This window comes from Coregonus lavaretus, assembly GCF_964263955.1.
Source record: "Coregonus lavaretus genome assembly, chromosome: 15".
Lineage (NCBI taxonomy): Eukaryota > Metazoa > Chordata > Actinopteri > Salmoniformes > Salmonidae > Coregonus > Coregonus lavaretus.
The window spans coordinates 39,461,968-39,481,765 of record NC_140002.1 but is presented as its reverse complement, the minus strand read 5'-3'; the positions used below and the strand labels follow the sequence as shown (position 1 = coordinate 39,481,765).

The following is a 19,798-nucleotide window of genomic DNA, read 5'->3' as shown; positions in this document are numbered from 1 at the left end:
CAGGTAACGAGTTCAAACAGGTGCAGTTAATACAGGTAATGAGTGGAGAAGAGGAGGGCTTCTTAAAGAAAAACTAACAGGTCTGTGAGAGCCGGAATTCTTACTGGTTGGTAGGTGATCAAATACTTATGTCATGCAATAAAATGCAAATTAATTACTTAAAAATCATACAATGTGATTTTTCTAGATTTTTGTTTTAGATTCCGTCTCTCACAGTTGAAGTGTACCTATGATAAAAATTACAGACCTCTACATGCTTTGTAAGTAGGAAAACCTGCAAAATCGGCAGTGTATCAAATACTTGTTCTCCCCACTGTACATTTAAATGGACACTTTGCTTCATCAGTTGGGCTACAGGTGATAATGGTTATTGCTAATAGCACATCTGATAATATAGACCATGCATAGGCTATATGCATGGTCCAATATGTTAAAATTATTGTACATCATTTTGACCAATATGTTATTGGGCCCATTTCTGGAGCTGGAAATTATATTTTTGATGGTGTCAACATCATTTTATTTAAATTAATTTGGGAGTAGAATGTCGTTTTAAAAAGTCACCAGAACTGAGATTCTCAGTCCTTTACATAAACTTTTTCCCAGGGAGGACCCCGGACCCCCTAAGCAAGGGGACTGGAATTTGTCAAATTCGTAGTTTAATACATGTACAAAATGATTCTCTTTTCCCAAAAGCATTATGGTCATGACTTTCTTACATTAGACAAGTTTCAGTCATGGGATTTTTGTTGTTGCTTTAACCCCTGTGTTCTCCAGTCTCCATAAAATATTTTAGAAAAGGGCTCAGTGCCTTTATCCTCGCAGGTGCGGTATTGAAAACAGGGGTGGCAATAATTTTGACCCGTATCTTTTTGAGAGAAAAAAAGATGACTTGTTAAACAAAATCATTATCTCAGCAGTTGTATTAGTATAAAATAATTTATACCATTGCATTGTTGAATACTTGTTTCTGATTGGCTTGAAGGGCATTCTAGCGCGTGCATCATTTCCTTTTATACCACAGCATTGTTGAATACTCGTTTCTGATTGGCTAGAAGGGCATTCTAGAAAGGACAATAAAACCAGATAACGGGACAGTTGGAAAAGATATTGGGACACCTTGTAATCATGATGTAATATGCGCCTGCACATGCATACGGTACTTGCTACAAAGTTACTGAAAGCTAAACCAACAACCACACAAACTGAAATTGGTTACATTGTAAACACAGGTCCAATGAGGAAAAACGTAGCTAGCTGGCATTGATTTGTTTTTGCAGACATATTTTTTGGGAGCATCTGATAACCTAATATCGTGAGGGATGGACATTAATTTCTCCGGGCCCTGTGTTGCAGTAATGACGCAAGTGGTGCAATGCTGTCAAATCCTCCCACATGTTTCTAGTTCGACCAGCTGTTTTAAGCAACTGGTATTTTTGAATTAATTTGCCATACTGGCAGGTATGCTAGCAACAAACTATTTAGCTAGGTTCTAGCCTAGCGTTTGAAATGCAATGTGATCTCCTTGTAATGAACAGTATCGAGTGTCCTGACGAGGTAAAACTTTTCTATCTATGCCAGGCAAAATTGGGCATCATCAGCTCATTGTTATGGATGTATCCAAATGAATGTCAATAGAAAACAGCCTGAACAAATGCAAATGCAGCTACTTTGCTGTTATTATGGCTGTTTGCCGTAGCTAGTTGGCTAGCTAGCAAGGAAGTGACAAGAACGTTGCCAGCGAGCATGGCAACGGAACATATAGAACGTACATATAGTCTCTAGGAATCAAAAGATGAGAAAGTGTGAATTCTCTCATAAAAATGAAAATATCAAAAACATTTTATTTCTACCAGTAAATGTGTGCTTTAGTATTGTTTTCTTTGGCAACTGTGGTATAAGCGGGGTAAACGCCTCCGTTCTGTACATTACCTTGCCTTCGGCGTCCATTATTACCAAGGTAATCTACAAAACGTCTGCGTTTATCCCTTACTTATACCATGGCATTGTTGAATACTCGTTTCTGATTGGCTTGAAGGGCATTCTAGAGCATGCATTATTTCCGTATAACACACAGTATATTTGCATGGTAGAATTCAATGGCTATAGTTCATTCTTACATGTTCTATGTTTGCGCTGCTTTTGAAAGCAAAAGTCGAATTGAAAACATTATTGGCATTGTTGAATTCGATTTTCATAATAGCAAGTTAGGACTGATGGTTTAGTTGTTTGGTTACGAAGGCAACTACTGTCACTATCTAGTATAAACTTGCTAGCTACTTCAGTGGACGTTGAGCAAATTTCTAGCGGCAAATGAACACATTTCTAGTGGCAATGTGTTTAAGTTATAGCCATGGTATAAAAGGGATAGTCAACTTGTGGCTATGCGTTCTCTGGAAAATAATGCAACTCTGTGGAAGGTCAGTTCCACTCTGCTAGCTTGTCTTGGAACACACCTTCCACATCATTCATAATTTTCCATAGAACGCATAGCCTCTTGTTGATTATCCCTTACTTATTTTAGAAGTTTTTGCTAATCTTTATCAAGGTTGTCAATAATTTTGGACCTGACTGTATATGTCTGTTTTATGTTTGACCATATCTTCTGGCGTTTGCTTCCTGCGTGTGCATGTGGGAGGGTGGGTGGGTGCTAATGAGTACCCTGGCTGTAGCCTCTAATCACAGGCTGTATTGTAGCTGCTTGAGGGAGCTGGCTGAGAAATTGATCCTTAAGCCCAGTTCAGCGTTCAATTACAGAGTTGAAGGCGCAGCGTCTGACTGCACTAATAATGGCCTTCTGATGAGGGGATTATTCACCCACACATACTCACATGCAGCGCAGGCATACACACTTATAAACAAACCAACAAATCAAATCAAATTGTATTTGTCACATATGCCGAATACAACAGGTGTAGACCTCCTGGCCCAATAAAAACTCATCCAACAGTAGGTATTCATCACGTTTATGCTCCGCCTACATTACACTGTTATCCAGAGCAGATTACAAGTCAAGGTACATTTTCATTCTGAGTTGAACATCCGCATGAAAACAGAATAACAAGCAAACGCATCAAAAAGTAAATGTCGCTACACCAAACAGCATTACAATAAACAGAATTGAAAAGCACTCACTACAATTCAAATAAATGCCACCAGAATAAAGCCTCTAGCAAACCGATGTCTTCAGTGTAACATTATGTTGTGGTCTTATCTGTCTACAAAAATAATAGACAGATTCTTTCTCTCTAGGTACTAGAGCTACATTTATAAGTCAGGCTCAGAGAGGGCTGTCAGGTGGTGAGGGCCTTTGTAGTGCCCTTGGGGAGGATTCCCATAATAATCCTGTATCAGTGGGGAGTGTGTTACAAAAGGCTGTAAAGGCAGACTGACTGATTGATGCTGATAGTTTCCTCATTCTTTCTCAGGACGAGGTGACTGGAGGTGCTGGTTACACAAGCAGGCAGCCCAGTGGTGGTGATACGAGGGAGGGCAGACTTTACGGGGTCAGGGGTAGGGCTGTGGCGGTCACGAAATTTCGTCAGCCAGTGATTGTCAAGCAAATAACTGTCGGTCTCACGGTAATTGACCGTTAATTAACATAAACACATTTAGCATCTCCTGGCTTCCACACATAGCCTACAAGCCACTGATGCAGACCTTTGGAACATTTACATTAAAAAAAAAAGTCAAATAAATCCATGTAATATAGCCTACACCTTCACAATAAATCCTTTATTTATTTTAGACCGGTCTAAAGAAGCATGATATGAAGAAAATGTAGTCTATTTCAGAGTTGTCCTGATCTGGCTATGCCAAATGGCTGTGGGCTACACTAGTTCATTTAGCAGACAAGATTTGCTTAGAATTCCGTGGCATTATTTTATAGTATGAAGAATTACAATTGAACAAAGAAACGATTTGAGGGAGTGCGAACATGCGGCTATTCTGTATTGAGCGGTTAACAAAGAAATAGGTATTCCTATATGCTTAATTTAGAATTACATTTTCATTTTAGTCATTTAGCAGACGCTCTTATCCAGAGCGACTTACAGTTAGTGAGTGCATACATTTTATTTTATTAATGTAACTTTAGTTGTTCTACAAACGTTGGGCTATATATTTAGATTTTTAATACATTGTAAGGCTGCATGATGCGACTCCAATGATGATTTTGAAAAAGCTCCGCTTAGTTTTTTGTACAGGCTGTACACACTTCATCAGTCTCTCAATCATTCACAATTTGAGAAGCACTTGATAATGCCTTGAATTACACGACGGCATCCCCTTTGTGTGGCCAGTGGCCGTTGTGCCCTTGGCCCGGAGTGCTGCGTTGTGCCCTCCTCCCTGAGTGCTGCACACTCCGAAGCACCTCTCACTCACATGGCTCGCCATCACGTGATCGGGTCTTTCTCCAGGCTACAAGTGAAGACAGACACATCGGGGACGCAACTGTGCGCATCCTTATCCAATTCCGAGGTGCATATTGAAGATATTGGAAGAACTGTCTACATTTACTTATCGTCAGCCAACAAGATGAGTAGGCCTAACGAACAGCAAAAGCACTAGCCTATGTCAATCTACTACCCCCATAGGACAAAAGTCGACCTATTCTGTGCGAGGAAATAAATATTCCAAACATAGTCTGGGACAGTTGTGGGATGCGATAGATCCCAAATGAATACAACCACTAGCATCAAAAAATCACATTGTATGATTTTTAAGTAATTAATTTGCATTTTATTGCATGACATAAGTATTTGATACATCAGAAAAGCAGAACTTAATATTTGGTACAGAAACCTTTGTTTGCAATTACAGAGATCATACGTTTCCTGTAGGTCTTGACCAGGTTTGCACACACTGCAGCAGGGATTTTGGCCCACTCCTCCATACAGACCTTCTCCAGATCCTTCAGGTTTCGGGGCTGTCGCTGGGCAATACGGACTTTCAGCTCCCTCCAAAGATTTTCTATTGCATTCAGGTCTGGAGACTGGCTAGGCCACTCCAGGACCTTGAGATGCTTCTTACGGAGCCACTCCTTAGTTGCCCTGGCTGTGTGTTTCGGGTCGTTGTCATGCTGGAAGACCCAGCCACGACCCATCTTCAATGCTCTTACTGAGGGAAGGAGGTTGTTGGCCAAGATCTCGCGATACATGGCCCCATCCATCCTCCCCTCAATACGGTGCAGTCGTCCTGTCCCCTTTGCAGAAAAGCATCCCCAAAGAATGATGTTTCCACCTCCATGCTTCACGGTTGGGATGGTGTTCTTGGGGTTGTACTCATCCTTCTTCTTCCTCCAAACACGGCGAGTGGAGTTTAGACCAAAAAGCTCTATTTTTGTCTCTTCAGACCACATGACCTTCTCCCATTCCTCCTCTGGATCATCCAGATGGTCATTGGCAAACTTCAGACAGGCCTGGACATGCGCTGGCTTGAGCAGGGGGACCTTGCGTGCGCTGCAGGATTTTAATCCATGACGGCGTAGTGTGTTACTAATGGTTTTCTTTGAGACTGTGGTCCCAGCTCTCTTCAGGTCATTGACCAGGTCCTGCCGTGTAGTTCTGGGCCGATCCCTCACCTTCCTCATGATCATTGATGCCCCACGAGGTGCGATCTTGCATGGAGCCCCAGACCAAGGGTGATTGACCGTCATCTTGAACTTCTTACATTTTCTAGTAATTGCGCCAACAGTTGTTGCCTTCTCACCAAGCTGCTTGCCTATTGTCCTGTAGCCCATCCCAGCCTTGTGCAGGTCTACAATTTTATCCCTGATGTCCTTACACAGCTCTCTGGTCTTGGCCATTGTGGAGAGGTTGGAGTCTGTTTGATTGAGTGTGTGGACAGGTGTCTTTTATACAGGTAACGAGTTCAAACAGGTGCAGTTAATACAGGTCATGAGTGGAGAACAGGAGGGCTTCTTAAAGAAAAACTAACAGGTCTGTGAGAACCGGAATTCTTACTGGTTGGTAGGTGATCAAATACTTATGTCATGCAATAAAATGTAAATTAATTACTTAAAAATCATACAATGTGATTTTCTGGATTTTTGTAAGTAGGAAAACCTGCAAAATCGGCAGTGTATCAAATACTTGTTCTCCCCACTGTATATGTAATAATCACCTCTTCCTTCCAGGAAAACTCGATTCAGCTTTCAGGCTGTGGCAGAGGAATGGCCTTACTAAGTTTAATGACCTTTATATTGATGGCACCTTTGCCAATTTCGAAGACCTCGCTATCAAATTTAATGTACCCCATTCAAGTTTATTTAGGTATTTCCAAATCTGCCAGTTTATTCGCACTCAAAGCTCAACCATTCCAATTCTATCACCCATATCGGGTCTGGATGCCCTTTTGAAAACACCATTTCAACATAAGGGACTCATATCCTGTATTTCTGAGATAATCATGTCCCTTGATAACCCGTCACTCAATAAAATCAGATCTGAGTGGGAACGGGAACTTGGTGGAGAGATCTCTGATGAAGTCTGGAATGGCACCTTACCTAGGGTAAATGGAAGCTCCTCTTGTGCCCGGCTCAGCCTTATCAAGTTTAAGGTACTTCACCGTATCCATTTCAGTAAGGCCAGATTGTCCAACTTCTACCCAAATATTGATGGTACATGTGACAGGTGTAAAGGCTCCTTGGGGGACTTGACCCACATGTTCTGGTCCCTGTCTGGCAGATTATTGGTCCACTATATTTAAAACCCTTTCTGAAGCATTTGATATAAAGTTGCAGCCTAGTGCAGAAATTGCTATTTTTGGAGTACCAAACAACAATCCTTCTCTGACCAATGGACAGCTGGATGCCATTGCCTTTGTCTCCCTGTTAGCCCACAGAATTATTTTATTGGATTGGAAATCTATCAATCCTCAGCCTCTCTTTGGCTCAAAGATCTGATGCTGTTCCTAAAATTAGAAAAAATTAAGTATACCATTCGAGGGTCAACCAACTCATTATATTCCACCTGGGACCTGATGATATCCTATTTTGAACAGCTCCAAACACTTCCTCCAGATTAGTACTCTTGGCCCCACCCCTTGAGATTACTACTATAGGCCTATAAAATCACCTAATCACCTGAAATTGTTAGGCTATTACATTTTTGCTTGTATTGAAGTAACATTGTTGTATACTTTTGTTTTGTTTTCTGACATGTAACTCAATTACTTTTCCTTTCTTTTTAAATGTGTTTGGAGGCATTCTGGGGGGGGGGAGGTCAAAGGGCGACCAAAAAGGGGAAAAAATGTACAATGTCTTTAAATGTTATCTTTCATTCATTGTGAATAAAAATATTATATAAAAAAAGAAAGAAAAAAAAAAAGAACACAGAACAAGACGACTAGGTAAATTAGGGCTGACCACATTTAGTCGACTGGTCGATTTGTTTGGTCGATAGGCTGTTGGTCGACAGAGATTTCTTTAGTTGAGCAGTCGTATTTATAAAAAATTAATTAATGGTGCACAAAGACACCTGCCTGATTCGCGCCTGTCTCAGTGGACTAATCCATTGCGGAGTCCACGGGGATGGCACAGTCCATCACTCTAAGACGTGATACTGAAATTGTAAATGGTTATATTATGTAAAAATAATGATGCAACACTAATAAATCTAATATTATTTTATAAAAAATTGCGCTTTCTCCCGCATTGGATACGGTCGATGTCCACGGTTCTGAAACATAATCTTCAGTGTGCCGTAGAATTGGCGCCTTTCCTTATGTTGCTATGTGCATAATAGGAACGTAAACCAGCATATTGGGATTGAGAACAATGCGGCGGAGGCAGCAGCAGCAGAGATGAGGAAACAGCCCTTGCCTTAGCCTAATTATCTAAGAGAATTGCGGAGAGAGGAACCCCAACTTAATTAGGTCTAATCGATAGCCTAACTGTTAAATGTGCCTGGCTTTATAAATCATTCATATATATCTACAGAAATAAGACAGACTTCTGTTGCCTGTTTGAGTGTTTGTTTAATAGCCTACTGATTCCGTGAGCACGAAGCCTCATGCAACGGCAAATGCCTGATAAAGCAATTTCACAGATTTGGCTGTTTTTAATCTTTGCTATGCTGTAATAAATTTCGTTAGAACAGACTGGTTTTACTTATAATATATTTAGTGTTGTTTACATTGTTCCAAACAGATAATCTAACAGCACCTGTTTTTTAAATGTCCTTTTTCTTGATCTCCTTCTTGTTATTATTACAATTATTATTATGATCATCATTATAATAATAAGTAATGTCGTTATCATTAGTAGGCTTAGTATAGCAGCCTTGTATAACCGCCATCGAGCTGTAGGCCTAAGAGCGCGTCCTGTTTAGTCTTAATACCGTAACTTACTTAGGCCTATATTTCAATATATAGGCTACTGTATCAATCATTATTTCGTTCATGCCTTCACACAGCAGACGAGACATTCATGCTTTGAAATGCAATCAAACGTTTTAGTTTTTAAATTAAATGACAAAGGGAGCTTTGAATAATTAGCCTAAACAATAAATAAACCGCAATTCACGAATGCATGCAACTGTTTTTAGTCAGCTGTATTAAAGGCTTTATATATTTATTTCTTTTTTGAACAGACTCTCTTACTTATTTTACACTGTTCCAAATGTTCAGAAAAAATAATCATATTGTAATCTAACAGCAACTGTTTGGCACACATAATACTCACGCAACGCTTGCTCCTATACCCTACTTTTTCTTGATCTCCAGTAGTTTCCACAACTAAGTCAAATGTCTTCCACAGATCTGACTTCCCCTTTCCCTCCTGAGCAACCAGTAAACATCTGCGATGCTTACATGTTTCACGTAAAGAGAGCAAGGGTTGAGGGAATAGGGAAAGTTTTTCCTAAACAAATTAGGGATTTCGGTAACATAACTTTTTAGTCAGAAACAAGTAAGAAACTAAATGGCTGAAATGATGTTGCAGCTTCAGCACGGACAGCGCAATAAACACTTGCTGTGCTGTGGTGCCTTTTCTCTGCAGTAGGGAGGAGAGCGAGACAACGTGCACCAGTCACACAGGCACTCACTGTCATTTATTTAAACACAGTGTGACCGTCGGGCTCTTTCTTTAGTCATTTTTGTGTCTTAATTATTTAATCAAACAGTATGCTTAAAGCATCAGACAAGCTCAGTGCATATGTAGTTGATTTTATTCAAACACATAAGGTGTCTGTCTACATATGGAAAAATAAGTTTAAACATTTCAAACAATCAATTTGTCGAAAGAACAGGATGATTCGGTCGACCAATATTTTTTAAATAGTCAGGGACAGCCCTAAGGCAAATAGATAAAACTATTATACTATGGGGTTCTCTGAATTTTTTTCCTATTCATAATTCGTTTTGTTTGCAGAGGAAAAGTAAATGTGGACTGTTCCACCATTTTAAAAGTGCGCCTAGTTAGAAATATTTTTTTTGCATGGCAGCAATGAATTTGCCGTGGAGCATTGCCACAGCTATATGACTGAAACACTAGAGAGGGGAAGAGATGACAGGAGCAGGAGATGAAAGGAGGAGAAGAGGACTCGAGAGGAATGATTAGCAGACGGCCAATACCAGGCAGCCTGGCCAGATAGTGGTAGGAGGAAATGGGTGTACCCAGGAAACACACACACACAGGGATGTGTTCAGTTCTGATAATGCTCCTAATATCTATTGTGTCTAGAGATCTATTGCACTACCTTAGTAATCCTACGTCTCCCTCAGGCCAAAGCCCATTCTGTGTCCTGTCCTCAAGTCAGCCCTGTGGGAGCCATGGAGTGGTGAGAGGTGCCAGGCTTGGAGCAACACATCAGTCAGCAGAGCTACCTGGCACAGGACTGTACCACTATATGTTCTACTGCACCTGCCACTGCATGACAGACAGACTGGAGAGACTAGAACTGATAAGCCATGATATGGATCAGACTGTAGAATACAGGAGGATACAGTAGGAAGGGACAAAGGTGGACATGTTCAATTCGAGGCACAAGGGAAATAAACACGTCAATCATCTCTCTCTGTCTCTGGTAGACATGATGTAATCATCAGTACTGGCACAGGGCTAAAGGACTGTTCTGACATTATTGTGTTGGGCCACAGAGAGCGTGTTGTGTATACAGTGCCTCAAGTTTGCTGTCAATATGGTGTGAAGGGCATGGAACTTTTCTCTGAAATGATATACCGTATCAGTGCAGTCAAGGATCATGAGGTTTTCAAGTGGACCCACTTCCTCAACAAGCCATCATAGGACCTGATGCCCTCATCTATAACCGTCCACTTTTCTTGTCACGGCTTGTCATTATTTCCCGCTTCCACCATTGTTCTGACAGTAGATGGCTAAACTGTATGTTATGTAGGCCACATGTTACAATGCAGTCTACTGTAGCTACCTGCCAGGAAGGTTCACTATCTGCCCATCTGAGAGATAGTGCTCAGCCTGCATGGGCCTCACAGACACAGGATTAGCAATGGCTGCATTTCTGGCTGGATTACCTTCAGATCACTGTTTTTATCAGTGTTTCAGCACAGATGCCATCGGGTGTTGTTGGGGTTAAATTGGAGGGTAGCAGGTTGGACTCAAGCATTTTGTTTTTGTATGACAAGATGGTGCCGACAGACAAGATCGCCCTGTTTTTAGCTCTTAGACAACTTTGCAGCACACTGAGTATACCAAACATTAGGAGCACCTTCCTGTCATACACATGTAAAGTGTTGGTCCCATGTTTCATGAGCTGAAATAAAAGAACACAGAAATGTTCCATACAAACAAAAAATTTGTGCAAAAATTTGTTTACATCCCTGTTAATCAGCATTTCTCCTTTGCCAAGATAATCCATCCACCTGACAGGTGTGGCATATCAAGAAGCTGATTAAACGGCATGATCATTATACAGATGCTGGGGACAATGCAGTTTTGTCACACAACACAATGCCACAGATGTCTCAAGTTTTGAGAGAGCGTGCAATTGGCATGCTGACTGCAGCGACCAGAGCTGTTGTCAGAGAATTTGTTAATTCCTCTACCTTAAGCCGCCTCCAACATCGTTTTAGAGAATTTGGCAGTATGTCCAACCGGCCTCACAACCACGTGTAACCACACCAGCCCAGGACCTCCACATCCGGCTTCTTCACCTGCGGGGTTTGGTCTGAGACCAGTCACCTGGACAGCTGATGAAGCTGAGTGGGTTTGTATAACCAAAGAAGTTCTGCACAAACTGTCTCAGGAAAACTCCTCTGCATTCTTGTCATCCTCACCAGCGTCTTGACCTGACCGCAGTTCCACTTCAGTGGGGAAATGCTCACCTTCGATGGCCACTGGCACGCTGGAGAAGTGTGCTCTTCACGGATGAATCCTGGTTTCAACTGTACTGGGTAGATTGCAGACAGCGTGTATGGCGTCGTGTGGGTGAGCGGTTTGCTGATGTCAATGTTGTGAACAGAGTGCCCCATGGTGGCGTTGGGGTTATGGTATGGGCAGGCATAAGCTACGGACAACGAACACAATTTTGTGTATCCTTCTGACCGGGCCTGCTATTAGAAGTGGGGCAGGGAAGGGTTGAGCCTGGATTCTGTTAGCACCTTGTTACCACCACCTCCTCCTCCTTAGGGCTGGGTGCTGTCACAACACGACCGGCATCAGGAGGAATGTGCACCCCCTACCCCCCTCCACCCTCCCTCCCCAGCATTGTAATCCACCTCAGGTGGTTCATTGACCAGGCTCCCTCTGCAGCTCCCCAGCTTACCTCTGGAAAGGTAACCGCACGCTCAGCTCTGAAGGAAACCCACACGCTATTGTCTGGCACTTGTTGTGTGCGAGAGATAAAGGAGCGAGAGTGAAGAGGCTATTATTACCTGTTTGTTTTTGGGAGTGCCAGGGCAGGTATGATGCCCAGAGGGGGGGGGGGGATGTGACATGGCAGATGTTCTCACAAAGACCCAGGACAAACAAGGACTGTCAGTGAGGCTGTGGCGTCCTATGAGGAGAAAATTATATTTCCCAACATCTTCTCTGGCCTGTGGAAGCCATAGAGCCGTTATTGTGGTGTAATGCCATATTTTCCCATCCTATCACAGTGTTTACCTTGGGAGTCATTAGGAAGTGTGTGTGTCCATGACAACTGGGAGGTTTAAGAACCTTGTGGCTGGGCCTTGAGGAAGACCTCTCTATACCTGACTCCCCAAGTCTCCCAGGACAGCTAGTATCTGCTCAACCTTATCTGTTTCCTTGAGTCAGAATAGTGTCGGGAGATAAGTTTTTCTGTTCCTAATGCTAATATGTGACTTTCCAGATTCTCTCTTTATGTGCTCTTCGTGATTTCAATCCTATGTGTCTGTGTGATAGGTTGATTTGATTAAATCGTTGGATGACTTATCACCACTGAGTTCAGAGGTGTTTCTTTGACTTTGTCGCTGCACTATGTTTGCGCCTGGCTGGCTCTATTCAGAGAACAGTGTGGTTTGGTTAAGAACAAGGGTGGGTCTGTGACTGTTTTTAGATTCCATTCAAGTTCTGCATTTGTGCGTAGATGCATACGTGTCTAAGTGCACGCACAAATGCTGGTCCATGTGTTCGTGTGTCAAGTCGGGTCATAACCGTCCTTAAGCCGCAGATGGGCTGCTGCTGACTGTCTGACTGTCACACACAGCCAAGCCGATCTGTCCTACTCCTCTCAATCTTTGTCTTCAGACACACAAAAGGCCTGGGGGAGAGAGAGGGAGACGGAGCAGGCGAGTAACTTATACCACCATTGTTACACAAGCCTATGAAACCCAACACTCATGCACCCAGGGCCAGGGGCTTCTCAAGGGTTAGGAAAAGGAGAGGAAAGAAAATTAAAATGTCACCTCGAAATGTAATCATTCACACCTGAATTAGAGTGAGGTAAAGCAGACGGAATGATTATAGACTGATGTGTAGCCGTGGACATGTCTCATAGTCTGCCTGCCTGTCTGTCGTTCCTCTGTCTTTGCTTCTGGTGCCCGGGGAGGTAAGGAGGCAGTGGACGTGATGACTGTTTAGCATTTATAATGCTTTTTATCCAGACTCAATCCCAGACGTATCACACTCCTGTTACTCGGCCTTGTCATTGTTATTCTGGCTGGGTACTATAGAATAGTCAATTCAAGTATAGAGCTTATTTTACCACCAAATATTTTTTTTGGGGGGGGGTGTGCTCACAAGACACTAATGTGTTACCGGCTATCTGTCTCTGAAATCTAGCTTAAGGGTGTGATTGCCACTGAAGCCACACAGTGTCACTTACCTGTGTGCTCTTGCTGCTTGTTTTGAGTGTGTTGTGTATCCTATCACACAGACACATAGGATTGAAATCCTGAAGAGCACATAAAGAGAGAATCTGGAAAGTCATGAGCTCCTCCAGTGTTTGTTGGAAGATGGTGATGATGACTCATGATTTCTGTCATTGTCCCTTCAGCTTGTTTATTGCAAAGTCTGCAACGCAAGAAAAGGTGCGATTTCCTTTCACAACAGCAACGGTCTCGCTTCATTCAGTATAGAGCCTTGACAAGAACCTACTCAGTCCTTCCAGGATTCTGCGATCGCATTTGTGTGTGCAAAATCAACAATTCACTGCACTGTAACCGCATAAGAGTCAAATTATCGCAATATTATCGCATAAAACGGACCCATCACCACAGTCCAAAAAGAGGGCTCGCAATTTCAATCACTGCACATTTACCGCATAATATGGTTTAGTTAAGCCATACGTCAACAAGCTTTTCCCTTGTCAGCTAGGTGCTGAAAACAAATTGGCTCACTATTTAAAAAGAAGATTGACAACAAGCTATTAAGGAAAAATACTGGAGTTTTGGTGCAGGTACAGCTGACTAGCGCAAAAAATATGTTGCGGTATTGTCAAAAATAATATTTAGATTTATCGTCCAGAATAATATCTCTATGTAAGGTCATGGCTTAGATGTAGTGGTTTGTATACAGGTGTGTCTCTAGGTATGTTTGCTGTGCATCGCAGTGCTTGAGGCGTCACTACAGACCCGGGAGTCCCGTAGGGCGGCACACAATTGGCACAGCGTCGTACAGGTTAGGGGAGGGTTTGGCCCGGGGGGGGTGGTTTACTTGGCTCATCACCTGCAGGCTGCCTTCGGTCCTCAGTTGAACAGTGTTTCCTCCGACACATTGGTGCGGCTGGCTTCCGGGTTAACCGGGCGGGTGTTAAGAAGCGCGGTTTGGCGGGTCATGTTTCAGAGGACGCATGACTCGACCTTCGCCTCTCCCGAGCCCGTTGGGGAATTGCAGTGATGAGACAAGATTGAAATTTAAAAAAGGGCTCATCCTCACTTTGTTTGGAGGTGATTGGCTTATGAGGACCATTTATTTTAACTGATTGGTCCCTCTGAGTGTGTGTGTATGGTACTGTGCCCAGTTTCTAGCTGCTGAAAGCTACACACCATTTGCATTGCAAAGCAGCTCTATCCTGATGAAACAGGTCACCACTGGCACTGCATTGCACACTTGGCCCTCCTCTCTCTCTCTGTGCTCCGACTCTGTGCTTTCTGCGCCCACCTGACCGTTGTATTTCACAGTGACCTTGTTTAGATCTCTCTGTAGAGTACATTCATTTTCACCTTTCAAGTTTTCAGCTTCTGAGCTGTGGATTGTTTGTTCTATCAACACGTATCATGGGGATTTATAGGAATGGCACTTAGAACAGCTGATCATCATGTACTGAGGTGAAGTTCAGGCCACTGTCTGTCTGCTCCACTCCAGCCAGGCTTGGCCGGGACCCTGAAGCTGTCAAGGTTGCCAGATCCAAGCACAGACTCAGTCCAGGAGGGGGAGGTTATCCTCCCCTTTTTGTGCTAGATAACAACCACTGGTTATGGTCACACACACTCGAGCCTCCCGAAGACCTTTTTCCCGAGTCCCAGAGAACCTGGCAAGTGTTTTGTTGCTAAACCCAGTCATGAGCAGCCAGATTCACAGCCATGGAATTCCATTTATTTGGTAATTGCTCTCTTTATCTAATGTTTAACAATTTATAGCCGTCAAACATCCCATTATAATTACAGCCCGTCAAGCAGTGACATACTGCAGTGCATCCCCTGTACCCCCTAGCAGTGTTTCTAGAGGGAGAAATAACATTTCAGTCCTCCTTGTCAGATGTAGTAGAGGGGTACAGGAGAGGTCAGAGCTGCTTCACGGGTCACAGGTCAAGCTCAGAGGGGTTTAGGGGAATTGAATTGGGGTGAGCTGGAGCAGATTTCCTCGTCAACAACCGAATGGCAGTGTTCACACTGGTGAATTTGGGTTATTACTTTGTAGTGAAAGAAAAATTGAGTGATATTCCAGAATGGGTCCATTTGTATTTGGTGTCTGGGTTCACGTTGACGTGGGACAGCTGACGTTTTAGTCGTGTGTTGTCATGCATCACTTCAGGGTGTCAACTCGCTGAACTGGTTTCTTACTGATCTCCGCCACTCAGATAAGACGTTTAGCATGTCATCATGGGACGTGCTCATTAAATAGGGGTTCAGTTAGATTTAATGGTCCTACATTATCGCCTGGGCTTTCCTGTATCTGGTCTGATAAGAGCAAACCTCAGTCCATCTCATTAGAAGTAATCCCGCTTACTGTAGAACCCAACAATTTCATCCAACAATAGGCTGCTGCTTAGACTGGCGAGGAGCATTATACTCCACGGTAGACCCTCTGGGCATGTATTAATTAGCTATCTGCTATGACATGGTTTAAAAGTTACGTTTTGGAATGTTTGAAGTTAGTTTGTAAGTGTGTAGCCTTTCTTCTGGTCTAGCAGCAGAAGCCCTGCAAAAAAAAACATGTTTGTAGAGCTAGCAAGGCCTAACTCATTATGACGACCTCCTCCTAGACCCTACGTAAATAAAACAGCTGCCACAGCAGTCTCTGAGTTGGTATTTGATAAATACATGTAGAGCGTTTTTAAAGTTGAAAACCCACCTCCCTCCCTGATAGGGCACACCCATGTCAAAGCAAGGGATCGACACCAATACTATTCCCCCACGTCTCACTCCATCTTAGTGTCACCCAAAGAGAGCTGTGAAGTCTGCAGGCTGTCATCTCGGAGTGACCTGCTGCTGGCCCTCTCTGCCTGCCCGTCACTGTCCCTCCCTCCCCCAGCCACCCTCCTCTCCTGAAAAAAACCATTAGCGTTTGATTGAAAGGATCCTCAGCAGGAAGAGGGGTGCTTCCTTAAACCTTGTAAAGTGGCCACCTAATCCTTCAAGGACTGCCATAAATCAGCTCAGGATTACCAACGTTCTGCCATGCAGCCAGCTGCTCCCCGGCCCAGTCGCTGTGCCTGTCATCGGGCAGGGCACCAGCAGGCCACTGGCCAGGTGATGTGGTGTGGTGCTGCCTATCTCTGTCCCTGGACCCAGTGTAGGAGCTGTTAGCCTGGACCCAGGTGGGGCACGGCTCAGCCTAATAGACCTCCTGCTCCAGGGGTGGGTGAGGCATGAGACAGATGGAGTTTCCTAGTCATTTAGCCCTAGTCACTCTGTGACGCAACTTTGCCTTGAGGAGAGATTTTCTGCCAGACAACCTGAGCCTAGGTCACAAGGAACATAGCCCATTAGCATGAGGAGTGTAGCGTATATCACAATACAGGTACTAAATAGTGGTTCTGGCCCAATTTTGACGAAACTTGGGTGAATGATGCATCTTTCCATAGAGATCTGGCATTTACAAAATTGCACTGATTGGCCCAAGGCGGGAGCTATAGTAATTAACTGAAATGTGTTAGTCACTAGCAATATCTGTTGGCCCAAGGGGGAGGGGCTGCATCATTTGTAGGGATGACATGTTTACTGTTGCCTTGTTTATTATGTGTGTGGTCCCATTGAGGTCTCCTTGTTTAGAGGCAGGTGTAGCGTCTCACTCCTCTGCTCCATATCTCTGCCACTGCTTCATGGTGTACCCTTTATCTTCCTGGAACATTATAGTGAAGTGTTCTCCTTTAAACGCAACGCATTTCATCCTGTCTTCCTGCGATATTGCATCATTGATTTTCACCCAGGGCTTGTGTTTGTTAGCATCATTGTGAGCCGTTAGCGTGGCTATTCAAGGCTGGTCGCCCATCCAGACTCTCAGGCGACTGGCGGAAGCCGCGTCAGCAGCCCAGTCACAGGTTCAGTTAGGGGCCTAAAGAACCCTCTGCTAAGTTGTCTGTCAATTCAATGATTCCAATGACCTAATGGCATAGCTTATCTGTGAAATGAAGTGCTGTGTACCGGAGCTCAGGTCACCGTGATTTACTGACTCTGTCATCAGTCTCAGTCTGAGGGGTGATTCAGGCTTTTTAATGGCCGTATAAGACTACATCAGTGTTTGTCTCGAGCAAAATTGCATCCCCTCTATATTTATTTTGCTGACAGTATTGGACGGGGAGTAGGTTATTACAAAGCAATGAATGACTTCACACTTGCCAGCAAGTCACAATGAGCTGGCTTATGATTGGTTTACCCTCGCTGTAACCCACCTTCCCCTCTGCTCTCCACTCCAGATGAGCGTGAAGCAGTACAGAAGAAGACCTTCACTAAGTGGGTGAACTCTCACCTGGGCCGTGTGACGTGCCGCATCGGGGACCTGTACACTGACCTGAGAGATGGACGCATGCTCATCCGCCTGCTGGAGGTGCTGTCAGGAGAACAGCTGGTCAGTAACTCACACTCTGTCCTCCTAACTCTGACTCCTGACTCTAACCCTGACCTTAACCCTGACAACCCTGACCCATCACTCATGACTCACCTTGTCGGTCCTGAACAAACCCCTCTCTCATTCCTGCATTCATGTCCTCCACCCTGCTTAACATGACATCGGTCTTCATTCCTATACCCCCTTCCTCTCCCTCTGTTATCCATGTCTCTTTCCATCACTCACTCACACAAACCTGACTTCCCCCTTCTCTCTCCAGCCAAAGCCCACCAAGGGGCGTATGCGTATCCACTGCCTGGAGAACGTGGACAAGGCCCTGCAGTTCCTCAAGGAGCAGAAGGTCCACCTGGAGAACATGGGCTCTCATGACATCGTGGACGGAAACCACCGCCTCACCCTGGGTCTCATCTGGACCATCATCCTCCGCTTCCAGGTAGCGTGTGACTCCTTGCAATGTTCTGTACAATGCCTTTCTGTATGCCTTCCTAGTAGAGGGTGCTCGTGAATATTACCCTGCCCAGTCCTGTCCCATTCCTCACTTCCACCTGGGTCACTCCACCCTACCCAGTCCTGTGCCATTCCTCAACCCCACCTGGGTCACCCCACCCACTCCAAGCCCAGTCCTGTCCCATTCCTCAACCCCATCTGGGTCACCCAACCATGCCCAGTCCTGTCCTATTCCTCACCCCCTACTCCTACTCTGTTATCTCATCACTCAGCCTGGCTCTGGGACATCAGGTCTCAGCATGTTCCTGCCCCTAGGCAAAACTAATGGGAATAGAAGCAATTACCACTCTTACTCTTCTCTATTTTTACTAATGATTTGCCACTTGTCTTACAAGAAGCTAAAATAACTATGTGTGCTGATGATTGCACACTCTACACATCAGCACCTACAGCCAGTGAACTTACTGAGACTCTTAGCAAGGAGTTACAGTCAATGTTAGAATGGGTAATTAAGAATAAACTGGTCTTAAATGCATCTAAAACCAAAGCATTCTCTTAGACCTAAACCTCAACTGGAGTTGTGCATAAAGGGTGTGACCATTGAACCAGTTGAAGAAGCTGAACTCCTAGGAGTAACATTGGATGGTCAGTTATCATGGTCAAGTCATATTGACAAAGTTGTTGTGAAGATAGGGAGAGGTATGTCTGTTATGTTCTGTGTTTTTTACACAACAATTGTACTAGTTGTTCAGGTCTTGTCCAAGCTTGATTACTGTCTGGTAATATGGTCAGGTGCAGCAAAGAAAGACCTAGCAAAGCTTCAGCTGGCTCAAAACAAAGCAGCACGCCTTGCCCTTAACTGCACACACAGAACTAACATCAACAACATGCATGATAGTCTTTCATGGTTGAGAAGAAATTGACTACTTATTTTCTAGTCTTTTTAAGAAACATTTGTGTGTTGTGTGTCTCCTGAGTGGCGCAGTGGTCTAAGGCACTGCTTCGCAGTGCTAACTGTGCCACTAGAGATCCTGGTTCGAATCCAGGCTCTGTCGCAGCCGGCCGCGACCGGGAGACTCATGGGCGGCGCACAATTGGCCCAGCGTCGTCCAGGATAGGGGAGGGAATGGCCGGCAGGGATGTAGCTCAGTTGATAGAGCATGGCGTTTGCAACGCCAGGGTTGTGGGTTCGATTCCCACGGGGGGCCAGTATAAAAAAAAAATGTATTCACTAACTGTAAGTCGCTCTGGATAAGAGCGTCTGCTAAATGACTAAAATGTAAATGTAATGTAAATGTTGAAAATGCCTAACCACTTGTATAATCTAAACTCAGCAAAAAAAGAAACATCCTCTCACTGTCAACTGCGTTTATTTTCAGCAAACTTAACATATTTGTATGAACATAACAAGATTCAACAACTGAGACATAAACAGAACAAGTTCCACAGACATGTGACTAACAGAAATTGAATAATGTGTCCCTGAACAAAGGGGGGCGGCGGGGGGGGGGGGGGGTAACAGTCAGTATCTGGTGTGGCCACCAGCTGCATTAAGTACTGCAGTGCATCTCCTCCTCATGGACTGCACCAGATTTGCCAGTTCTTGCTGTGAGATGTTACCCCACTCTTCCACCAAGGCACCTGCAAGTTCCTGGACATTTCTGGGCGGAATGGCCCTAGCCC

The 19,798-nt window shown here is 44.1% G+C and overlaps 1 protein-coding gene across 3 annotated transcripts in view; it reads left to right on the top strand.

Moving 5' to 3' along the window:
- LOC311143215 (spectrin beta chain, non-erythrocytic 1-like) overlaps nucleotides 1-19,798 on the top strand; it is a 59,778-nt gene that overhangs the window by 14,344 nt on the left and 25,636 nt on the right. For all 3 annotated transcript variants that reach the window (XM_084179017.1, XM_084179016.1, XM_084179018.1), the window contains exons 2-3: nucleotides 17,517-17,668; nucleotides 17,928-18,101. In XM_084179017.1, coding sequence (XP_084035143.1) covers nucleotides 17,517-17,668; nucleotides 17,928-18,101 — 326 coding nt within the window. The remainder of the gene's footprint in view (nucleotides 1-17,516; nucleotides 17,669-17,927; nucleotides 18,102-19,798) is intronic.